The sequence below is a fragment of the Schistocerca serialis genome, chromosome 1, assembly GCF_023864345.2.
Source record: "Schistocerca serialis cubense isolate TAMUIC-IGC-003099 chromosome 1, iqSchSeri2.2, whole genome shotgun sequence".
Lineage (NCBI taxonomy): Eukaryota > Metazoa > Arthropoda > Insecta > Orthoptera > Acrididae > Schistocerca > Schistocerca serialis.
Genome location: NC_064638.1, coordinates 1,286,017,980 through 1,286,043,631, shown reverse-complemented (window position 1 = coordinate 1,286,043,631; position 25,652 = coordinate 1,286,017,980). Strand labels below are relative to the sequence as shown.

The 25,652-nt window shown below is 38.4% G+C and overlaps 1 protein-coding gene across 1 annotated transcript in view; it reads left to right on the top strand.

Moving 5' to 3' along the window:
- The window catches only part of LOC126419664 (lysosomal alpha-mannosidase-like), a 247,851-nt gene that overhangs the window by 162,659 nt on the left and 59,540 nt on the right, over positions 1-25,652 (top strand). Inside the window, exon 9 of the mRNA XM_050086854.1 lies at positions 18,233-18,432. Within this exon, the coding sequence (XP_049942811.1) occupies positions 18,233-18,432 (200 nt within the window). The remainder of the gene's footprint in view (positions 1-18,232; positions 18,433-25,652) is intronic.

The window sequence follows — 25,652 nt, the reverse complement described above, 5'->3', positions numbered from 1 at the left end:
TGATCTATTAAGCTACATAAAATCAGTGAAACAGCAGTCTAGATCATAATGGTTATTTTATTTAAATGACTGGTTGTGGCCTAGCTTGTTCAGTTTGAGTAGTTTCAGTGACTGTTGTCTACTGAATGTTCTATATCACCAACTTCAGCTGATGGCGCTGTTCTGAAGATGGCCTAAGACTTGGCCGAAACTGATCGTTTTAATAAAATAACCATCAAGATCTAAACTGTATTTCTTCTGATTTTATTAATAAAATGTAAATTTGAAATAGATTTCTTTGTTTTCTGCATGATGTTGTTCAAGTACAAAAATAATCCCATGAGATAACTGCACTTAAATCTCAAAATGAACATGGTAAATCATATTAATAAGTGAATGTAATCCATTATTCAAATTAATACTTCTATTTCTCTACTATAATTTTGTCTCTAACAATGTTCTTTAAGTGAATGTCATTCCAATATTTTTTTCTTGTGAGAGGTGTGTAAAGGTGCAAATCAGTTTGGTCATAACACACTTTACATAGCAAATACAGATCTGTTATGTTCAACAGTTCTTCAAATTATCTCGGGTGTCTCCTTGCAGCATAATCTAAAGTGCATAAACTATTACTGACAAATCATTTTTTTTTTATAGATGAATAGTTATATATTGTTTGTATGAAAAATGTAATTTCACCTCATTCTAATATATTTAGTGTAGAATGCTGTCCAACTTTCTAAGAACTATTTTTCTGTTATACTCTTAGGTGAAGGAATGGTGCAATTCTTTCAGTCAATGATTTCAATAACCAGGTAATTAGAGAAACAATTGAGGAATTTTGTACTCTTAAGGAGATTGCGTGTACTATATTGACTGGAAATGAAGTGCTACCTCTTTCATGAAATTGTAGAAGTCTATGAGCCAGGTGTAAGAAGGTCCAAAAATAAGAGACATCTTCTTACTGAATGACCATAGAATTCTGGTAGTCTTGTTTCGTAATTGAAATGAGAAACATCAGAGAAGCTGGCACATAAATTGTCTACCTTGTTCATGCCTGAGTAAACAGTAACATGAGCTTTGGCAAATGCTGGAAGATTGCAGGGTTGCTGAGCATCACAACAATGTTGCCAGATTGAGGGAAGTTTGTCATAAATGAGGAAAAAATAAGCAAAAATTTAGTCTCATGGTTGTTGTTGTGGTCTTCAGTCCTGAGACTGGTTTGATGCAGCTCTCCATACTACCATATCCTGTGCAAGTTTCTTCATCTCCTAGTACCTACTGCAACCTACATCCTTCTGAATCTGCTTAGTGTATTCATCTCTTGGTCTCCCTCTACGATTTTTACCCTCCACGCTGTCCTCCAATGCTAAATTTGTGATCCCTTGATACCTCAGAAAATGTCCTACCAACCGGTCCCTTCTTCTCATCAAGTTGTGCCACAAAATCCTCTTCTCCCCAATTCTGTTCAATACCTCGTCATTAGTAATGTGATCTACCCATTTAATCTTCAGCATTCTTCTGTAGTACCACATTTTGAAAGCTTCTATTCTCTTCCTATCCAAACTATTTATCGTCCATGTTTCACTTCCATACATGGCTACACTCCATACAAATACTTTCAGAAACGACTTCCTGACACTTAAATCTATACTCGATGTTAACAAATTTCTCTTCTTCAGAAACGATTTCCTTCCCATTGCCAGTCTATATTTTATATCTTGTCTACTTCGACCATCATCAGTTATTTTGCTCCCCAAATAGCAAAACTCCTTTACTACTTTAAGTGTCTCATTTCCTAATCTAATTCCCTCAGCATCACCTGACTTAATTCGACTACATTCCATTATCCTCGTTTTGCTTTTGTTGATGTTCATCTTATATCCTCCTTTCAAGACAGTGTCCATTCCGTTCAACTGCTCTTCCAAGTCCTTTGCTGTCTCTGACAGAATTACAATGTCATCGGCGAACCTCAAAGTTTTTATTTCTTCTCCATGAATTTTAATACCTACTCCAAATTTTTCTTTTGTTTCCTTTACTGCTTGCTCAATATACAGATTTAATAACATTGGGGAGAGGCTACAACCCTGTCTCACTCCCTTTCCAACCACTGCTACCTTTTCATGCCCCTCGACTCTTATAACTGCCATCTGGTTTCTGTACAAATTGTAAATAGCCTTTCGCTCCCTGTATTTTACCCCTGCCAACTTTAGAATTTGAAAGACAGTATTCCAGTCAACATTGTCAAAAGCTTTCTCTAAGTCTACAAATGCTAGAAATGTAGGTTTGCCTTTCCTTAATCTTTCTTCTAAGATAAGTCGTAAGGTCAGTATTGCCTCACGTGTTCCAATATTTCTACGGAATCCAAACTGATCTTCCCCAAGGTCGGCTTCTACCAGTTTTTCCATTCGTCTGTAAAGAATACGCGTTAGTATTTTGCAGCTGTGACTTATTAAACTGATAGTTCAGTAATTTTCACATCTGTCAACAGCTGCTTTCTTTGGGATTGGAATTATTATATTCTTCTTGAAGTCTGAGGGTACTTCGGCTGTCTCATACATCTTGCTCACCAGATGGTAGAGTTTTGTCAGGACTGGCTCTCCCAAGGCCGTCAGTAGTTCTAATGGAATGTTGTCTACTCCCGGGGCCTTGTTTCGGCTCAGGTCTTTCAGTGCTCTGTCAAACTCTTCACGCAGTATCGTATCTCCCATTTCATCTTCATCTACATTCTCTTCCATTTCTATAATATTGTCCTCAAGTACATCGCCCTTGTATAGACTCTCTATATACTCCTTCCACCTTTCTGCTTTCTCTTCTTTGGTTAGAACTGGGTTTCCATCTGAGCTCTTGATATTCATACAAGTGGTTCTCTTATCTCCAAAGGTCTCTCTAATTTTCCTGTAGGCATTATCTATCTTACCCCTAGTGGGATAAGCTTCTACATCCTTACATTTGTCCTCTAATCATCCCTGCTTAGCCATTTTGCACTTAGTGTCGATCTCATTTTTGAGACGTTTGTATTCCTTTTTGCCTGCTTCATTTACTGCATTTTATATTTTCTCCTTTCATCAGTTAAATTCAATATTTCTTCTGTTACCCAAGGATTTCTACTAGCCCTCGTCTTTTTACCTACTTGATCCTCTACTGCCTTCACTACTTCATCCCTCAGAGCTACCCATTCTCCTTCTACTGTACTTCTTTCCCCCACTGCTGTCAATTGTTCCCTTATGCTCTCCCTGAAACTCTGTACAACCTCTGGTTCTTTCAGTGTATCCAGGTCCCATCTCCTTAAATTCCCACCTTTTTGCAGTTTCGTCAATTTTAATCTGCAGTTCATAACCAGTAGATTTCTGCCCCTGGAAATGTCTTACAATTTAAAACCTGGTGCCTAAATCTCTGTCTTACCATTATATAATCTATCTGATACCTTTTAGTATCTCCGGGATTCTTCCATGTATACAGCCTTCTTTTATGATTCTTGAACCAAGTGTTAGCTATGATTAAGTTATGCTCTGTGCAAAATTCTACCAGACGGCTTCCTCTTTCATTTCTTAGCCCCAATCCATATTCACCTACTATGTTTCCTTCTCTCCCTTTTCCTACACTTGAATTCCAGTCACCCATGACTATTAAATTTTCGTCTCCCTTCACTATCTGAATAATTTCTTTTATCTCATCATACATTTCAACAATTTCTTCATCATCTGCAGAGCTAGTTGGCATATAAACTTATACTACTGTAGTAGGCGTGGGTTTCATGTCTATCTTGGCCACAATAATGCGTTCACTGTGCGGACTCCTATTTTTTTATTCATTATTAAACCTACTCCTGCATTACCCCTATTTGATTTTGTATTTATAACCCTGTATTTGCCTGACCAAAAGTCTTGTTCCTCATGCCACCGAACTTCACTAATTTCCACTATATCTAACCTTAACCTATCCATTTCCCTTTTTAAATTTGATAACCTAGCTGCTCAATTAAGGGATCTGACATTTCACGCTCCGATCCATAAAACGCCAGTTTTCTTTCTCCTGATAACAATGTCCTCCTGAGTAGTCCCCGCCCAGAGATCCGAATGGGGGACTATTTTACCTCCAGAATATTTTACCCAAGAGGACGCCATCATCATTTAACCATACAGTAAAGCTGCATGCCCTCGGGAGAAATTACGGCTGTAGTTTCCCCGGCTATCTGTATCGCTGAGGCACACAAGCCTCCCCACCAACGGCAAGGTCCATGGTTCATGGGGGGGGGGAGTCTCATCGTAAAATGGAAAAATCAGAAATAATTACAAAAAATTTGGGAATTTTAGAAATTACTAAAAAAATGCAATGGTTCTCACTCAATATCTCCTGCTGTGGGAATAGGGGACTCCCCTGCTTATGGACTATTTATCTTTCCATGACATGTGAGAAGGATGTTTATAGAACCTAAGTATCTTATAAACCATCCCAAATGAATAGCTTTAGTGAATTCATTTCCACATGCAGTAGCATTATCTCAATCTTAGTGGAAGTGTACCTGTACTGTAAAAATTAGCTCTGTAAAAATTAGCTGTATTAATCCAGGTTCGCAGAAGAGCTTCTGTAAAGTTTGGAAGGTAGGAGACGAGATACTGGCAGAAGTAAAGCTGTGAGTACCGGGCGTGAGTCATGCTTCGGTAGCTCAGATGGTAGAGCACTTGCCCGCGAAAGGCAAAGGTCCCGAGTTCGAGTCTCGGTCGGGGACACAGTTTTAATCTGCCAGGAAGTTTCATATCAACGCACACTCCACTGCAGAGTGAAAATCTCATTCTGGAAACATCCCCCAGGCTGTGGCTAAGCCATGTCTCCGCTATATCCTTTCTTTCAGGAGTGCTAGTTCTGCAAGTTTCGCAGAAGAGCTTCTGTAAAGTTTGGAAGGTAGGAAACGAGATACTGGCAGAAGTAAAGCTGTGAGTACCGGGCGTGAGTCGTGCTTCGGTAGCTCAGATGGTAGAGCACTTGCCCGCGAAAGGCAAAGGTCCCGAGTTCGAGTCTCGGTCGGGCACACAGTTTTAATCTGCCAGGAAGTTTCAGCTGTATTAATATTTCAATATATAGTTCACACCCAGTAAGCCTCTCAAATGAGTGACAAACATAGCACTCCTAAAAAGAAAAGAATATCTGTGAACTTATTCCATGTGCTGATACCTTTGTTAACAGCCTGCAATGGGGCACCATGTCAGATGCTTTCTGGAAATCTAGAACTATGGGATCTGCTTGTTGCCCTTCATCCATAGTTCTCAGTATATAATGACAAGTTGAGTTTCACATGAGCAATGCTTTCTAAAAACATACTGATTCTTGGACATAGCTTCTCAGTCTCGAGAAAGTTTATTTATATGTTCAAGGATTCTGCAGCGAACAGAAGTTAGGGATATTGATCTGTAATTGTGGAGGTCCATTCTGTTATCCATCTTACTTGCTGACGTCACCTGTGCTTTTTTCCAGTCACTTGGGACTTTGTGTTGGGCGAGAGATTCATGATAAATGCAAGCTAGGTAAGGGGACAATGCTGCAGAGTACTCTTTGTAAAACTTAACAGGGATTCCATCTGGACCTGGTGATGTATTCGCTTTCAAACCTTTCGGTTGCTTCTCTATGCCAGGTATGCTTACTACTACGTCACCCATACGGGAGCTAGTCCAATGGTCAATTGATGATATGTTTGTACATTTCTCTGTGTGAATGATGTCTTGAAAGTGAAATTTAACACTCTGGCTTTCATTTTGTTATCTTCAGCTGCAACACCAGACTATTCAACAACTGACTGAATGGAAGCCTTAGATCTGCTGAATGACTTAATGTAAAATCAAAATTTTCTCAGGTTCTCTTTCAGATATTTTGCTCAAGTATGATGGTTGTAGTTGTTGTACGCTTGGCACATAGATTTTTTTCACAGACGCACAAATCTCTACTAACCTTTGCTTGTCGTCATGTGTGCATTCCCTTTTGAATTGAGACTGCAGTAGCCTATGCTTCCTCAGCATCCACCAGATTTCTATATTAAACCATGGAGGGTCTTTTCCATCCTTTGCCCACTTACTATGCAAATAACTCACCAGACCACGATTTACAATCTCATTATACTTTACCCACAACTCCTCCACATCCGTCTTAATGGAACTAAGTGATGCCAGTTCACTCTATAAGTGAGATAGTAATAACTGTTTATATCCTCTGTGTAGCAGAAACACTCTCCTAGACTTCTTGAGTGATTTATTAACTTTAATGATGATAGTTCTTGTAATATCATCATGATCAATAATCCGCATTTCTATACTGACATTGTCATTAAGGTCCAGCCTATTTGTAGCTGCAAGGTATAAGATATTTACATTGCATCTGGGTTGCCAAGCTAGCTGCTCAAGAAAATTTTCAGAAAACATGTTTAAAAGTATTTCAAACAATGGAAAATCCAAGGTGGAATGTAACAATATTAGAGAAGGAAAGTTGCTACTCACCATATAGCTGAGGTGCTGAGTCCCAGATAGGCACGACAAAAAGATTCTCACAGTTATAGCTTTCGGCCATTAAGGCCATTTTCAACAATAGACAAACATACACACACTGACGTAAATGCAACTCACAAACACAACTGCAGTGTCAGGCAACTGAGAATGAATGGCCACCGACAAAGTGTGGCCAAGAAACAAGTGGACCACCCTCTTGCTAAACACACTGCCAAACATGATATCCTTCATTTCAATGACTGCTTCACATCCTGTGGCATATGGATCATTCCCATCAACACCAGCTTTTCTGAATTGCGCAGATGGGAACTTTCTCTGCAGTATATCCTATGTTCCCATAACCCTACTGGCCTCAACCTTCATTAGTCACTGTCCTCATCCATCCAGCCTCCTCCCCGTTCCCATTCCAGCACTACACAGCCGTCATTCCACTATCACACCCACTCGTTTTACTTCTCTCCTTTTCCACTACTTCTTCCCCCTCACCCCCTTCCCTACCTCTCTTCTGCCCACTGTCTAACCTGCAGCACTTTACTGTCTGCCACCCACACCATAATATCCCTCCCCCTCCCCATCCCAGCCTCTTCCTTTGGGGTTTCAGTTTCCTGAGACTGCAGTCGTGTGGGTGAGTTGCGTTTGCATGAGTGTGTGTGTGTGTGTGTGTGTGTGTGTGTGTGTGGGAGAGAGAGAGAGAGAGAGAGAGAGAGAGAGAGAGAGTTACGTTTGCATGAGTGTTTGTGTGTGTGTGTGTGTGTGTGTGTGTGTGTGTGTGTGTGTGTGTGTGTGTGTGCGCGTGCGTGTGCATGTGTGTGTGTCTATTGTTGAGAAATGCCTTAATGGCCGAAAGCTGTAATTGTGAGAATTTTTTTGTTGTGCCTCTCTGTGACTCAGTATCTCCGCTATATTGTGAGTAGCATGTATCCTTCTTAATATTGTTTAAAAGTATTTCTCATGACTGTCTGCCTGTATGCCCCACAATGAATCCATAGACATCCCAGTCTATACGCATCTGGATAAAGCAGCCTCCAACTAGCATTATGTGATCTGGGTATGTACGTGCTATTGACCTTAGACTTTCTGTGAATTATTCTAGAACTGTCACAGGAGAATCAGGTGGGCAGTAAAAGCATCCAACAATTAACTTGGATTCACCTACATCTGTTATACGCAACTAGATGACTTCACAACTGTCACATTCAACTTTGATCTCAATAGAGACAGTATTTTCGTCAACTGGAATGAACACTCCCCCTCCTCTGGTGTCTAATCTGTCTTTCCTAATTACTTTCCATAACTCGCTAAATATCTCACAGCTTCTCACTTCAGGTTTCAGCCAGCTCTCAGTCCAAGAATAATTTGAGTGCAAGAATTTTGCTGAAGGGTAATAAATTCAGGAACTCTATTATGACTACTTTGACAGTTTACTGATAAAATTGTGACACACACGAAATTTAATAAATAAATGACAAGCAAAACACAGAAAAAGATAATCACTTAACTTGACACTCTGTACATGTATAATAGCTGACAGCTGGAACCTGTCCATGTGTGGCCAGGGTGTATGGGAGCAATTTTTTGGTGCAGAAGAAGTGACATTGGTTGCTACTTTCATGTGGACATATTTGTGGATGAAGCCATCAGAGAGGAGGAAGCCAACATTCAGGAAGGTGGCACACTGGGTAAGGAGGGCTGGGTGAAGTAGACAGATTCTGTACCCCTATGTCCTATCACATTCTCTCAACCTACATCCTCTAACCGTCGTTGTGTAGTGCTCTCTGCCAAGGCATCCATTTATCTTTTTCTCTTCTTTGCTTCTCTCCTTTCCTGCTCCCCAATTCCTTCCTCCCCCACTCCCATCACCACTCTTTTCTCCCTCATAGCCTCCCAGTGCTACAGCTGGCAGCTTTGTCCTGCTGCTCATTTTGTCCAGTGAGAGAGTTGGGGTGGTGGTAATGTGTGTTTGAGGTGTGCCTGCTTGTGTGAATGTGTGCATACATTTTCTTTTCTGAAGAAGGCTTTGGCTGAATGCATAATGCGTAACAGTCTGACAAAGCAAGCCAGGATCATTAGACTTCCTCTCTTGTTTTGGCATCTGCCTCCTTAAATTCCCTTTTTCACTTTTAATTTATTACCATTAACATACATGAATATAATCTGCATTTTCATAAAATAGAAAGGTTGGCCCTCAGATTTAAAGAATATAACACCAGGTCTAATTTTGTGCTTAGTTTTATGTATGTAATTGATTTTCTAATTTACATTGACTATTCCTAGTTAGTATCTTTTGTTATAGGGTGAAATCAGTAATTGTTTAATAACTTAAATCCTGTTGTTGGCTTATAAACAAATATAACTTCTGTACTAATCGTAAACATTTGGAGGAACAACTAATAGTATTCTTAAAGGATCTATTTCGCTCTATTCGAAAACATGTTAGCAGAACCAGCTCTTAATTAATTCCAAAGTAATTAACAGTTTTGTCAAAAGTATTGTTTGCATAACAATAATTGTTAATTTCATGATGTAAACAAATCATTCGGCTTAACCCTTGTAGCAGAAGAAATTGTTAAAAAGAACCAATTTTTCAATGAATTCAATTAATTTAATATGAACATCAAGAGCTCAGATGGAAACCCAGTTCTAAGCAAAGAACGGAAAGCAGAAAGGTGGAAGGAGTATATAGAGGGTCTATACAAGGGCGATGTACTTGAGGACAATATTATGGAAATTGAAGAGGATGTAGATGAAGATGAAATGGCAGATACGATACTGCGTGAAGAGTTTGACAGAACACTGAAAGACCTGAGTCGAAACAAGGCCCCGGGAGTAGACAATATTCCATTGGAACTACTGATGGCCTTGAGAGAGCCAGTCCTGACAAAACTCTACCATCTGGTGAGCAAGAGGTATTAGACAGGCGAAATACCCTCAGACTTCAAGAAGAATATAATAATTCCAATCCCAAAGAAAGCAGGTGTTGACAAGTGTGAAAATTACCGAACAATCAGTTTAATAAGCCACAGCTGCAAAATACTAACACGAATTCTTTACAGACGAATGGAAAAACTAGTAGAAGCTGACCTCGGGGAAGATCAGTTTGGATTCCATTGAAATACTGGAACACGTGAGGCAATACTGACCTTACGACTTATCTTAGAAGAAAGATTAAGGAAAGGCAAACCTACATTTCTAGCATTTGTAGACTTAGAGCAAGCTTTTGACAATGTTGACTGGAATACTCTCTTTCAAATTCTAAAGGTGGCAGGGGTAAAATACAGGGAGTGAAAGGCTATTTACAATTTGTACAGAAACCAGATGGCAGTTATAAGAGTCGAGGGACATGAAAGGGAAGCAGTGGTTGGGAAGGGAGTAAGACAGGGTTGTAGCCTCTCCCCGATGTTATTCAATCTGTATATTGAGAAAGCAGTAAAGGAAACAAAAGAAAAATTCAGAGTAGGTATTAAAATCCATGGAGAAGAAATAAAAACTTTGAGGTTCGCCGATGACATTGTAATTCTGTCAGAGACAGCAAAGGACTTGGAAGAGCAGTTGAACGGAATGGATGGTGCCTTGAAGGGAGGGTATAAGATGAATATCAACAAAAGCAAAACGAGGATAATGGAATGTAGTCGAATTAAGTCGGGTGATGTTGAGGGTATTAGATTAGGAAATGAGACACTTAAGGTAGTAAAGGAGTTTTGCTATTTGGGGAGCAAAATAACCGATGATGGTCGAAGTAGAGAGGATATAAAATGTAGACTGGCAATGGCAAGGAAAGCGTTTCTGAAGAAGAGAAATTTGTTAACATCGAGTATAGATTTAAATGTCAGGAAGTCATTTCTGAAAGCATTTGTATGGAGTTTAGCCTTGTATGGAAGTGAAACATGGACGGTAAATAGTTTGGACAAGAAGAGAATAGAAGCTTTTGCAATGTGGTGCTACAGAAGAATGCTGAAGATTAGATGGGTAGATCACATAACTAATGAGGAAGTATTGAATAGGATTGGGGAGAAGAGAAGTTTGTGGCACAACTTGACGAGAAGAAGTGATCGGTTGGTAGGACATATTCTGAGGCATCAAGGGATCACCAATTTAGTATTGGAGGGCAGCGTGGAGGGTAAAAATCGTAGGGGGAGACCAAGAGGTGAATACACGAAGCAGATTCAGAAGGATGTAGGTTGGAGTAGGTACTGGGAGATGAAGAAGCTTGCACAGGATAGAGTAGCATGGGGAGCTGCATCAAACCAGTCTCTGGACTGAAGACCACAACAACAACAACATACGATATTGGACAGGTTAAGAGAACATATTTGCAAGTTATTTTTAATAAATTGATTTTACATTATTTTGTAATGAGGAAGTTAGCTAACTTTAACAAAACAGTAAATACAAATGTTGTATGGTAAAATACAAACAGCCAATACAAATGTAATAGTAAAGTAGTCCAGTGTATTTCATAGACATGCACATTATATAATAATCCAGTATATTTCATAGACATGCACAGTATATAATTTTCAGACCTAATTGAACATTTATCATAAAATTGTTTACAATTTTAACCCCTTTCAAAAAATGATCAACTACCTCTTGTAAAGAGGCATTGAAAATGTGACACAGTATACCACTTACAGAAGTACAACACTGTTTTAACAATTTGCTAGAAATATTGTCTACTCTACAGGAGTTCTTGGCTTTCATGGAGGCAATTGTTCTATCAATTTCTGATACTGTAATAGGTCTAATATGCATTTTAATGATTTTGTTAGGGACAGCATTTTGCAAAAAGGTCAAAGCATCATTCACAGATCCCTTGCAGCCTATTTGCTCAGACACTGACAGGAAGTGTTTATTAAAGATTTCACCTATGATCTCAGGAATTTGCACTATATTCCCTTCATGTTCGATTTTGAAGTTTCCTATGGGTCTTTTTTTATTGTTCCCTGTCTCCTTGCCAACTGTTTGCCAGACAGTCTTCATTTTCGTATTGGAGTTATCTCTTTCTTGTACATAATACAGTGCTTTTGATGTCTGATTAACTTTCTTTAGGATTTTACAATACATTTTATAATGGCTTATTAATTCTCTGTCCCTGGACCATCTGGATGCAAAAGTTCCCTCTTACATTTACATGACACTCTTAATACCCTTTGTTATCCATGGCTTCTTAAGGATGAGGAAATATTGTACCTAACAAACTTTTTAGAAAAATCTGCTTCAAAGTGGGGTAGGAATTCATTTAAAAATATGTTAAACTTTGTGCACTGAATTCCAGTCTTCATGCTGCAGCTTATGGTTAAAAATTTTCAGGGACTCTTTGTTCATAAGTCTGATTGCCTTCCAGGATGGTACTTTTCTTGAGAGGTCTGTAGTCTTGTAGAGTGAGGAGGTGTCCATCATGTTCTGAAATGCCATTTAAGATCGGGGTGACAGTGAAGTTCTGGTATAAACTTACATCTAAAAATATATTGTCTATCAGAGATTGACAGTCAGGTGTGATGCTAGTAGGAAAGTCAACCACTGATAGAAGATTGTGGGAACTCAGAAAATTCTGGAGCTGTACTTTGTTGTTGCATTCGCTTGTGAAGTTGACATTAAAGTCCCCAAGTAAGATAGTGTCATTATTTTTTGAAAATAAGGTTGATAGTAACAATTCTAACTGCACCATAAAGACTGGGAAATTGGTTCCTGGTGCCCTGTACACTGTAACCACTACTAATTTTGAACTGTTTAATGTCACTTCTACTGCACCTACTTCAAACTGTTGGTCAATGCAATATTTCCTTACATCTACATATCTAAAAGTTAATATAATAGAGGGAAACATTCCACGTGGGCAAAATTATATATAAAAACAAAGATGAGGTGACTTACCGAACGAAAGCGTTGGCAGGTTGATAGACACACAAACAAACACAAACATACACACAGAATTCAAGCTTTCGCAACAAACTGTTGCCTCATCAGGAAAGAGGGAAGGAGAGGGGAAGACGAAAGGAAGTGGGTTTTAAGGGAGAGGGTAAGGAGTCATTCCAATCCCGGGAGCAGAAAGACTTACCTTAGGGGGAAAAAAGGACAGGTATACACTCGCACTCACGCACATATCCATCCACACATACAGACACAAGCAGACATATATATGTCCTTTTTTCCCCCTAAGGTAAGTCTTTCCGCTCCCGGGATTGGAATGACTCCTTACCCTCTCCCTTAAAACCCACTTCCTTTCGTCTTCCCCTCTCCTTCCCTCTTTCCTGATGAGGCAACAGTTTGTTGCGAAAGCTTGAATTTTGTGTGTATGTTTGTGTTTGTTTGTGTGTCTATCAACCTGCCAATGCTTTCGTTCGGTAAGTCACCTCATCTTTGTTTTTATATATAATTATCTAAAAGTTAAGTTATTTTTAATGAAAATAGCTACTCCACCTTTTCCTATGCTATCCCTACGTAGTAGGTGGCAAGGCTATAACTGTCTGTGCGTAACATTTCAATTCCTCCTGAAAATGGTGTTCTGAGAAACATAAGATCTGTGCATTGTTCAGAAAGTTTTTGTCAGTTATGTTAACTTCTAATTGGTCTAGTTTGCTTCTTATTCCCCTAATGTTTCGATGAAAAATGGAGAAGTTATTTGGGTTATTACCTATTTTGGTGGTTTCTTCTTTCTCATGCCTGTGGTTAAAAAATCCTTCAGATGAGGAGGACACACAACTCTACATTTACCTGTTGTTCTCTGTGAGGATGTTGATTTTTATCCAGTAGATGATGCCTTCTGTGCTGAAAATGATGAAGCTGTTGACTTGCCTGTTGATTTACCTTGACAGATGCTGTCATTTCCCTTGAAGATGATGAAGCTATTGACTTGCTTGTAGGTGGGGATAAGATTGCTGTTACTGTAGGTTTTGGGGATCATACTGCTGTTGCAGCTGGCCTGTCTGTTGATGATGATATTTTTGATGAACTGCATGTAGGTGGGTGCACAAGTAGTGTTGCTGTAGGTTCAAAGGGTGGAACTACTGCCTTTTCTTCTTCAGCTGATTTATTCTGAGGCACATGTAACCATTGAGTTAACTCTGTGTCATGAAGAAACTGGATCATCTAAGCATCTAGCTACTGAAACTTCTGATGCATTCCTTTCCTTAATTATTGTTATTAAACTTACTGGCAGAGGGATTACAGCATGACCTTCCACCTTGTTGCAGTTAATAGCACTTAACACTTCTTTGCACTAGCTTCCTTTCCCTGTGTGTTTCTGTGCATACCATGCTTTGTAAAGTGACCTTTCTCCATGCTGTTTGCGTCAATAATTGTAGCCTGTGGGAAAGTGCAGCAGAGTTTTCTTATTCTCCTGTTGACTTTGTTAATTTCTAAGTTAACACACGAGTTACTTATTAAGTCATGCCTATGTGGAACACTAAGCATGTGAACTTTTATATGTGAGAGCTTTTCCAAAGTTTCTTTGAGTGCTCTTGTTGCATGATGGCTTTCATTACGATAAACACCATTTGCACCACCTATTATGACACAGATGGAGGAATTTTTTGTAAACTGTTTAGAGTTTTTCACAATCTCACCAAGAGGAGCACCTGATTTCACACCACTTGTAATTTTGTAGCTAGATTGCATAGCTATCATTATACTGGCTACTCCTTTGGCGTGGCTATCTCCTAATATACATATTTCGCTTTTATCTGGCACTGAATTGATATTAAAATCTTTCACTGTGGGTTTATTTGTTAAGCTCACATAGTTGAGGTTGATGTTTTTGTCATTGGCAGAATTAAACATCACACTCACAACATTTAATTGTTCAGTAGGCCTATATGATAACAGCTTGCTGCACTTGTTGTTAGTATTTGCCGAGAACAATGTTAAAGCAGGTTCATGAGGTTTTGAATGGATCCTTTCTTTAGGATCAGGGAAAAGATTACAAATAACACTTTCTTCTGAATTTCTTCTTTTTCCAAAAGTACTTATCACTTTTTTAATGTCGAGGACATATTTTCTTGCATTCTGTAAATCCTGTTTCAAGCAATCTTCCACGGATTCATTTTGACCATTTGAAAATTTCAAGAGAGCATTTACTAGTGGATCACACTGTGCCTGGCCACAACAACATGAGTAATCTGTCATATTTACTTTACACAAACACAATGAGTGAATCCAGTTATTAATCACTACACACAATCTATGCAATTTATATCAATTAACACTACTAAATTTTGTGGAGCTGTTTACTATAACGTCTATACTCACCGCGATCTTGACATAGTAATCCATCATTTCCCTTTTTGATTGTCAATATTTCTAAGCTTAGTGTTTGAATAACACTTTGTAGTAGCTTTATAATTTGTCTTTTTGAGTCCACTGCACGTAAAAGATCAGCTGTTTTGTGATGTAAACAGCTGTAGTGTGTCCACGGGAAATCATCACTGATTAATTTCAGATTTACTTTCACACACTTTTTCTGTAACCAGAAGTTGCATTTTATGCACAAAATGCGTTTCATCATTCACTTTTCACATTCCCTACATAAAGAACTGTTTATTTTTGCTTCTTTAATGAGAATGAAGTGTCACTAAATTTGATGACTGACTAGTACAATGTCATAAAAATATGTGTCTTCCAGTTTGTAGTAGCTAGACTGAAATTTCCTTGTAATGTTATTACTTCATTTGGAAATTTACACCTAATATCTTCAAATATTTCTCTGATAATTTTGTGTTTGGTGTGGCTAGGTGTATGATCACCATTGGCACTAATCTCCACCCAGGATACGTCTCATTCGTACTCTCTATTTCCTCACTAACTGTTGACATCTCACTCATGACTGATGTCCAGCAGATCTTTATTATATAGGTATAATCCTTTTGACACTTAAAATTTTGTTGCTGGTTATTTTAAATTTTCCTTCTGACACACAATATTTTCTTGCTCATCGTTTCAGCCAGCTTCTGTCTCAAGTATTGTGTGAAAACTGCTATAACTGAAAGCAATTCTGAGGCCTTCTTCTGAATGCTTCTAGGACTTACTAATAATTGGCTTAAACTTACTTTTGTTATCTGAAAAGGTCATATTTTTCCCATATAACAAATACAGCATACCCTTTCGGCAAAGCAAGCTGGGATATTTTTATTTCCCCGCTTGTTTTCCGATCTGCCTCCTTAAAATTCACTTTTTCACTTTTAACTAATTACCATTAACCCTCCAGTGGTCGTGCCTAAAAAAGTTACACAATAGATCACATAGATGGCAATAGTCATCCACTGAGTTTCTCTATTTTATACGATTATATAATGTATTTTTATTTCTATTAATACGTATTATTGCCATAATATGAGTTCAAAAATATGAAATATACATTAAAATAGTTTACTGTTAGTTATGAATTTTAGTTTGTATAAAAATAAGTACAAATAAAAAAACATGAAATTCACAAACTTTATAAACAATTACAACGTACTTTACAAATGTAATTTTGACCATGTATCAGCTCCATTTGAGAAAGTTAATAAACGAAAATAAAATCATTCAAAGCAGCCGTTACACACGTCGGAACAGTGATCTAGGCACACCCAATTTAGACACTTTGAGCACAATCTTCTCTACCAAAGATCTGGCATCTTCTCCTTGCACCTGCAGGTCGGTGTTCATTTTTACTGAATTTTGGTACTACTGTCTTGACTAATTGAGCATCTCTTTTCCTAATTTCGAAAAGCACCCGAGTATTTTTGACACGTCATTGTATTTGGTGTGGAATCAGCTCCCAGCAAAATGATTCTATAGAATCATCTCATTTGACTGCTTTATAGCCATTATTCACTGAGTATATGCACTGTGCGTTTATCCCACACAAGTTCAGAAGATCGAAGAAAATAACGGCAGGCCATCTCCTTGTGTTCCTCACCACCGAATAGTTTGCAAAAAGCTGATCCACTATAACAACACCAACTTTTGTCTTATTGCAAAAAGTGACTATTTTGGGTTTTCTTTTGTCTCCAGCAGATACATCAATTGAGTCATCCTCGTGCATTGAAGATACCATAAACGTGGATTTCTGTTTTCTTTGGGTATACAAAACAAGAGTCTTATTTTTTTGAAAACCAAAAACAGAAGTATTTAGTTGCTTCTTTTTATTTGGTAGGAACTCTTTTGGCAGTTCCCTTTTATTTATATTTTTTCAGGGTTCCTATATAAGTAATATTTTTTTCAAGTAATCCTTCCACCAAAGGAATACTGGAAAACCAATTATCACCAGTAATATTGCTATTAGAACTATCAATTGGTTTGGTAAGGTGAAGGACAACATATTTTCCAGCATTGCAGACTAAATAAGGCCCTGGTTCCTGTTTTGCACAGTAAACTTCTAAATTCATCGTGTACATCATTCTACAATCTACAAGTGGGAATACCTCTATTGCATATTTGGCAGGTTTGCTTGGAATAAACTACCGGAAGGAACACTTCCCCCTAAAAGGAAGCAGTTGTTCATCAGTTGTGAGGTATTCGCCTGGTGTGAAATAACACCAAAAATTCTTTATTAAGTTTTCCATAAGGTCACGAATTGGCGCTAGCTTGTCAGATTTCTTCTGCGTGCTCTCATACTGTAGTCATAAAAGCGGAGACAACGCATCAGGAAATGAAATCTATGCTTGCTCATTGATAAATAGCAAGCTTCAATTCCACATCCTTTGGAGTTATCCCACATTTTTTTTAGTACTTGTTCTAGTGCAATGTCGAGAACCAATAAGGAAAATAATTCCAATCAGGGCATGAATTTCAATTTCATCTGTGAGACGAGCATCCCTGTCTCTGCAGAAATTATTCTTAATTTTCTGAATAGACAGATTTGTATATTTTGTAATGATACTGATTATTCCATCATAAACAATAGTCTGCACCTGGTCAGATGAAATGACACCATCACAGTCTGTAGCTCACCTGTAGCTAAAGATAACACATCAGAAAGCTCAAGAATCATGAGAAGTATCTGGAATGGCACAGTTATCATTACAGAACCCTGACAGCAGCTGAAGCCGTTGGTGACTCAGCTTCAAACTGATCACAGACAGCAGCTGACTCCCTTTGAGTCCACATACAACAAAAACGGTTCCTATCCAGCTTGTATTTTTAGTTAGAACTAACTAGGCATGTGAGAGAATTGGAGAACTTGCTTTAAATAATACAATAGACAAAGTAAATATTTTGTGAAACCCAAGTACTTCTACTGTTGTAAGTTGGGCTGCTGATTCACTCTACCACAAAAGCTGGGCACTATTGAATCAGGTTTTCAGCAGTTGCCATTGTTCAAATCTGTAAGTACTGACATTTATGACAGCAAGAAGTAACAGTATAAATTCTTACACATAAGCTTATTTATTATATACACAGAAAGAAACAAGTAATTTCTGAATAAAGCACTAATGCTCAGAGACAAAAGTTAATCAGATGTTTGCTTGTACTCAAAAGCAGGTAATATAATTAATAAGTAAACTAATTCATTGTGCAAGTACTCAAATATTGTAGCTGTTGATACTGATGCTGTAGAAGTTACTCCATGATTTGTACAATCACCTCATGAGTCACAGTAATAGCGACATGAAGGGAACTTAACAAATGTTTGCATTCTAAATGTTTCATTCATATGTTATTAAAAGAAGTATGACTACACCATTTGTCAGAGTAGTTACTTTGCTTTTTTCTAGTATGCCAGTGCTGTGTATTCCACTGTCATTAACTAGAAGAATTTATTGTATCCATTATAGGTCTGCAAGCAATTATATGCACTGGCAGATGTGGAAGAAGAATATGAAGAGCAATTGAGTAATCTGCGTGAAGCACTGGGAATCATGCAACATCATGATGCCATTACAGGCACAGCAAGACAGAATGTTTTTGAAGATTACAGTCGTCTCATATATGAAGGATTTCAGCACTGTGGAAACATTACTGAAAGAGCTCTACGGTAATTCTATTTTTTTATTTTTTCGTTTCCATATTTGCAATACAAATGAGAAAATAACTACCTTCTCTCTCAAAAGTAAAGAAATAAATAAATGTCTCAGGTACCCACTGATGCTGTATTTAATTTACTTATAATCTGAAATGTAGAGCTTCATCCTTAAATGGAGGGTCAGACCAACTTTATTTTGAATTAACGGCATTAACAGTTTGATTTTGTATAATTTAACCCTTTCCAGCCCAACTTTTATTTACTTGTGGGAAAAAATATTTTTTCGCATATTTCCCTACATAATGATAGGAATAATATATATTTATAAGAAATTTTGTTATTTTTTTGTTTTTGGAGGGAAATTTGGGATGACTCCATTATTTTAATTACACAATTTGATGCAGTTTATTAAAGAAAAATTAGTACATACAATAATGCAACTTGCATCTCAGGACCATTTTTTTTTTTTTATTATTATTTTTTTTTTATACAGCATGGTTGTTACTCAGAACCATCCAGAACATTCTCTGCCAGGGTTTTGAGTACCTCTCATAATGCCATGAAATAAGGAATATCCTACCCACTATCCTTCCCACCACTCATGCAACGGCATTCCACCACCCAACAAATCTACATAATATCCTTGCACGCCCCTACTCCATCTCTGCTCCCAACCCCTTGCCTCATGGCTTATGCCCTGCAACAGCCATAGATGCAGGACCTGTCCAATACATCTTCCCAACACTACCTAATCCAGTCAGGTCACAGTCATCTCCTATTCCACCAAATGCAGGGCTAGCTGTAAAAGCAGTCACATGATCTACAAACTAAGCTGCTACCACTGTCCTGCTTTCAATGTGGACATTACGACCAACAAGGTGTCTGTCTGGGTGAACGGTCACGAAAAACTATGGCCAAGAGACAGCAGGACCATCCAGTTGCTGACATGCTGCCCAACACAGTGTGTTTCACTTCAGTGACTGCTTCACAGTCTGCACAATCTGAATACTTCCAACAACACCAGCTTTCATCCATACTAGTATTACACAGTCTTCTTTTCTGTCAATCCACCCACTAGCCTTTTTCCCCTTCTCTCCCCCCCCCCCCCCCAAACCACTTCCCCCAAAACAAAACACTTGACTACACGTAGCAGCCTTACTCTGTCCTGCCTGTGGCCCTGCATGCCCCCACAAGCAGCATTACTCTTTCCCATACCCCTACCCATTATCCCTTCCCCTCCCTGCCCAATATCTCCTCCTTACCCCACCACCTACACCAGATTGCTGCTGCCATCAGGTGCAGTTGTTGTGTACTGTCCAGCCACAGTGACCAGAGACAGTGGTCACGTGTATGTGAGTTGTGTGAGTGTGTGTGTGTGTGTGTGTGTGTGTGTGTGTGTTCTCTACTTTTGAAGCAGGCTTTTTGACAAAAATCTTAAATGTATAGTAGTCTTTTCATTTTGACTGTCTGTAACTCTGTTCCTTCTCTGTATCATGAGTAGCAATTTGTTGTTGTGGTCTTCAGTCCTGAGACTGGTTTGATGCAGCTCTCCATGCTACTCTATCCTGTGCAAGCTTCTTCATCTCCCAGTACCTACTCCAACCTACATCCTTTTGAATCTGCTTAGTGTATTCATCTCTTGGTCACCCTCTACGATTTTTACCTTCCATGCTGCCCTCCAATGCTAAATTTGTGATCCCTTGATGCCTCAGAACATGTCCTACCAACCGATCCCTACTTCTAGTCAAGTTGTGCCACAAACTTCTCTTCTCCCCAATCCTATTCAATACCTCCTCATTAGTTATGTGATCTACCCATCTAATCTTCAGCATTCTTCTGTAGCACCACATTTTGAAAGCTTCTATTCTCTTCTTGTCCAAACTATTTATCGTCCATGTTTCACTTCCATACATGGCCACACTCCATACAAATACTTTCAGAAATGACTTCCTGACACTTAAATCTATACTCGATGTTAACAAATTTCTCTTCTTCAGAAACGCTTTCCTTGCCATTGCCAGTCTAGATTTTATATCCTCTCTACTTCGACCATCATCAGTTATTTTGCTCCCCAAATAGCAAAACTCCTTCACTACTTTAAGTGTCTCATTTCCTAATCTAATTCCCTCAGCATCACCCAATTTAATTTGACTACAGTCCATTATCCTCATTTTGGTTTTGTCGATGTTCATCTTATATCCTCCCTTCAAGACACTGTCCATTCTGTTCAACTGCTCTTCCAAGTCCTTTGCTGTCTCTGACAGAATTACAGTGTCATTGGCAAACCTCAAAGTTTTTATTACTTCTCCATGGATTTTAATACCAACTCCAAATTTTTCTTTTGTTTCCTTTATTGCTTGCTCAATGTAAAGATTGAATAACATCGGGGATAGGCTACAACCCTGTCTCACTCCCTTCCCAACCACTTCTTCCCTTTCATGTCCCTCGACACTTATAACTGCCATCTTTACAAATTGTAAATAGCCGTTCACTCCCTGTATTTTACCCCTGCCACCTTCAGAATTTGAAAAAGAGTATTCCAGTCAACATTGTCAAAAGCTTTCTCTAAGTCTACAAATGCTAGAAACGTAGGTTTACCTTTCCTTAATCTAGCTTCTAAGATAAGTCGTAGGGTCAGTATTGCCTCACGTGTTCCAATATTTCTACGGAATCCAAACTGATCTTCCCCGAGGTCGGCTTCTACTAGTTTTTCCATTCCTCTGTAAGGAATTCGCGTTAGTAATTTGCAGCTGTGGCTTATTAAACTGATTGTTCGGTAATTTTCACATCTGTCAACACCCGCTTTCTTTGGGATTGGAAATATTATATTCTTCTTGAAGTCTGAGGGTATTTCGCCTGTCACATACATCTTGCTCACCAGATGGTAGTTTCGTCAGGACTAGCTCTCCCAAGGCCGTCAATAGTTCTAATGGAATGTTGTCTACTCCCGGGGCCCTTGAAACACCCCCTTTTTAAATTCTTTTATTGGGTTTTTGTGTAATTTATCAAAGCTGCCAAACAGTTAATTATTATGATTATATGACCGTGTGCTTAATGGAAGAAAGGGTATCGGTTTTTCTGCTGGTTTTGGGGGTATTTCAACCGAGTGCGGCTGTTCTGAGATTGAATAGTGGAAATGATAGAAAGTTTGTCTATTATTAAGGACCACAAAGGTTGCGATGTACAAACTGATATACATACATATTTTCTACTAACACACAAATGGTGAGGCAGTTGCTACCTTCGCCTTACACGTCTAATAACAGTTATATCTTTTTATTGTTTGTTGATTTTCAGTACTTCATCACACGCAATGCTGATGGTTAACATTCACAACAATCCTTATTGCAATCCATGGTTGTTGCTGGCCGACGAGGTTGACGCGAAACACGTAATTCGGCACTTGTCACTTTCTGTTTCATATCACTCGTGAATCAGTATTAGTGAGGGGCAACCCCACGACGATCAGGGGGACGTGCTCACTCGTCATACTCAGGCGAATTTACTCGACCGCCATTCTTGCCCGTCTTTCCCTCACTACTTCTCACTCGACACTTTGTAGTACTACTGTGCACTCGACACTCGTCTCACTGCCTTCTGCAGTGCTCGACAATCGATTCCTGTCTGCTATCGACCCAGGCGTCAGATACTAGGATCTATGTTCGTGGGATCATGGATCCCTTACACCCCTGCCCTAAAAACCTTCTTTGTAGCTGCAGGCGAAAAAGAATAATAGGAAAAAATTATCACATAGGATATAAATGAAAATGAGGAACATAAGTTCTGGTTCACATACTGAGAGTTACATCATATCACAAATAATACCCTATTGACTCCGGTAGCAAACTGCCCCTACAGAAACATAATACAAAATCAACAAAATCAATCTATCTTAATTAACACAGCATGGTAAATACTTTTATAAAACTTTGTCTTACATTCAATTACCAAAAATCTTCACTTTCAAAGGTTTGTACGAGCCATTAACTACGCATCTGTTATTACTTGCTACAGCAAAGACAAAAAAACAAATTTGTTGAATGCCAGCTACCCCTTTGGTATGCCGTCTTTTCAGTGGGGTTCCTGCCATCCATACTACTATCATCCTAACTTATAACTCACTTGGCCACACATGCGAAAGTTAAGGAAGAAATTCACAAGTTATTCATTTGAGTCTTTAACACAAGCAAAATTGAATATCAAAACAAAATATAGCATTTACACCTTGACCTATGCAATTATTTTACAATCCCTCATACCTCTACAGATTAAATAGTATTAAATGCTCCATTATTGCACTAAATGTGTCTACCTAACTATTTGCATCACTATAACTAATGTGGTCATCCAATGAAAAACTTTAAATTACTGATTATTTCATTTTGCCAAACATTTATACTGCCATGTGTGAATTGTTATCACTAATGCTCAGATGAGAGGTGTAGTATGTACTGTTACATTGACATTAATCCAAATCTGCTATACGGATATTTATTATTTATTACGTGCCAGAATACTGCTTCTAAAGCTTGGCCTAAGTATAACCATAACTGACTCTGATAGCTAATGGGATACATTAATTACTCATTACTCATAAGTTACACTTACTGTTTTATCAGCATACCTCAGATCAACATGTATACCTACAAACAACTTGCGAATGGATACTGCTCATGTGCTAAATGACATACTTCAATACTTCAAACATCTCATACTCAATACATTTCATTACACATAACTCCCTCAAATTAACAGCAACTTCAACTGCAAATAAATATATATCTTCAACCTACATCAATCCTCCATATAATTCAAACATCTCATACTCAATACACTTCACTACACATAACTCCCTCAACTTAACACCAACTTCAACTGCAAATAAATAAACATCTTGAAACTACATCAACCCTCCATATTCGCTGCAATAACTACATAAAAATACTACTCCAGGCTCCTTGGCCTCTCCGTTCAACATATTTCACATCATTTATTCGAACAACTATCTCCTCATGCATTTGTTTCTTTATATGTTCATCTACTTACAAGCTGATACATTACTTCAATTCTCTTACAATTGCTTGACCTTTTTATGCCTCATAAAACAACTCTGTAAGATTACACAAACTCTTGTTTGACCAATTAGCTTCCCGCCACATTTTATAAACATTAAATTTCTGATCTGGTTCTCCTGTTATTACTTCTGGCACTATTAATTTTGTAATGTACTGACACTAAACTGATTTTTAACTTATTGATTTTCTGATATCTCACACACTACACCAACAGTAACTACTTAGGCCTATCCTTATTTTAAGTCAACTATAAATCTGCTACATGGGTCCTGACTGAAGTACTTTGATGACCACTACCAATCCTAACTACTACACACTAACTTTATTAACCTAAGGATAGAGAAAGATGGTAGAGGAGTGAAACTTGAAATGAGAAATAAAGTCTCACCCAGCTGGGAGTGTACCAGTCGCCACTTGGTATACCAGCAAAAGAGTTGCTGGCTCCCTACACCTAACTTTCTTCAATTCGTACCTCATGATCCATTTGTATATCTTCTCCCCTCTCATAATTCCTGTCATTATCATCTCTCCTATGATTGTGGTAAAACTGTCGACCATTGCCATGGTTCCTATGTCCATTACCCCCACCTCTACCTCTGTAATTTGGTGGGCCATTAAAATGACTTTGATGGTAATTATTTCCATCTGGGTTCTGTTCACACATCTGATTGTTTTTCTGTGCACGAACAGTTTCTAATTGCTCCAATACTTCCATTAAAGTATCTTTATCTTTAATCAGGCTTCCAGATAAGTTTTCTTGCATTCAACGACTTAACGTCCTTTTAATTGCTGATATCATTATGTCGTCATTCAACAGCTGCTCCAATGTTTCATTCAACTCTCATAGATGCTTAACAAATTCTCTCAAGGTACCTCTCCAGATATTAAGGGACTTGTGATGCAGTAAATCTTCAAGTGTTGCACATTGGTGACTTTTGGGCCAGTACTTCTTTAAAAACTCTTCCTCAAATAGACTGCAGCTGGTAACTTCTTGTTTCTTCCTAACTCCCCAGGTGAAAGCTTCACCTTCCATTCTGTCTATTGCGAACTGAATTTTATCTGCATCTCGTAAGTGGGCTGGGAAAACTCCTCGTAACCACTTAGTAAATATCATTGGGTGCAATGCCCCTTTGGGTTTATATTTTTGTCCCATGTTGGTCTGGGTATACCTATTATCAGCATTTACTAATGTAATGAGCTTGCCCTCTCCTACTGTTAAGGTGGCACTATTTATCTTCCTATCAATCTCTTTGGTTTTAGTTTCTAGCTGTTGGACTCCCTCCTGCAGCTGTTTGATCTCATTTGCGACTATATGCTCCACAGCCTCCTCCAATTTCACTTGTCCATTTCCAAATTTACCAATATTGACTTGGCACTGCTGCTGTACTTGTACCATGTCTTTAATCTGCTGGTGTTGTTGTGTTTCCATTTTCTGCAGTCTCCCTTCTAATTCAGTTTTGACACCCTCAACATATCCCTCAGCTTTTCCAGTTATCTCTGTCTTCATATCATTCATCTCTTCTCGAAGTTGATCTACCTTCACCTGTAGCTCGTCATCTCTCTCCTGAAGAGTTATTCTCATCTGTTCCTGGAATTCCTGCAGTCCTTTCCTTAAACTTTCTTGGTTTTCTTGGAACGTCTCTGCTATACTTTTCTTGATTTCTTTATTCTCTTTCTTAATTTCTTCATTTCCTTTGGATATTTCTTCTATACGTTTGTTGGTTTCTTCACTTTCTTTGGACATCCCTTCTATTCGCTTGTTGATTTCTTGGAGCATCTCTCCCATATGCTAGTCGATTCCTTGGCGCACCTTAAGTATTACTGACTGCAATTCCCCATCCTCAAGACTCAGTTCCTTTCTAATGGGTTTTACCAGTGTCTCAGGGTAACCGGTTGAATGACCCAATGGGCTGTCCACTAACATTCCACTACTACCAGTTCCTGACTCATCCTTGTCCTCCTGCCCTATCTCCATTTTTCTAACTACCTCCTCCACAACCTTCTATTTCAATTCAGGATCCATTCTCAACTATTCACTATGCACAGATAAGAAAAATAAAATAACCTCCGAGTAACCCAAACACTCATTAATAAGCTAATAACGAAATAATCCTTCACTGTATTCGGTTAACCCAGACTGGCAAAATAGACCTCTCC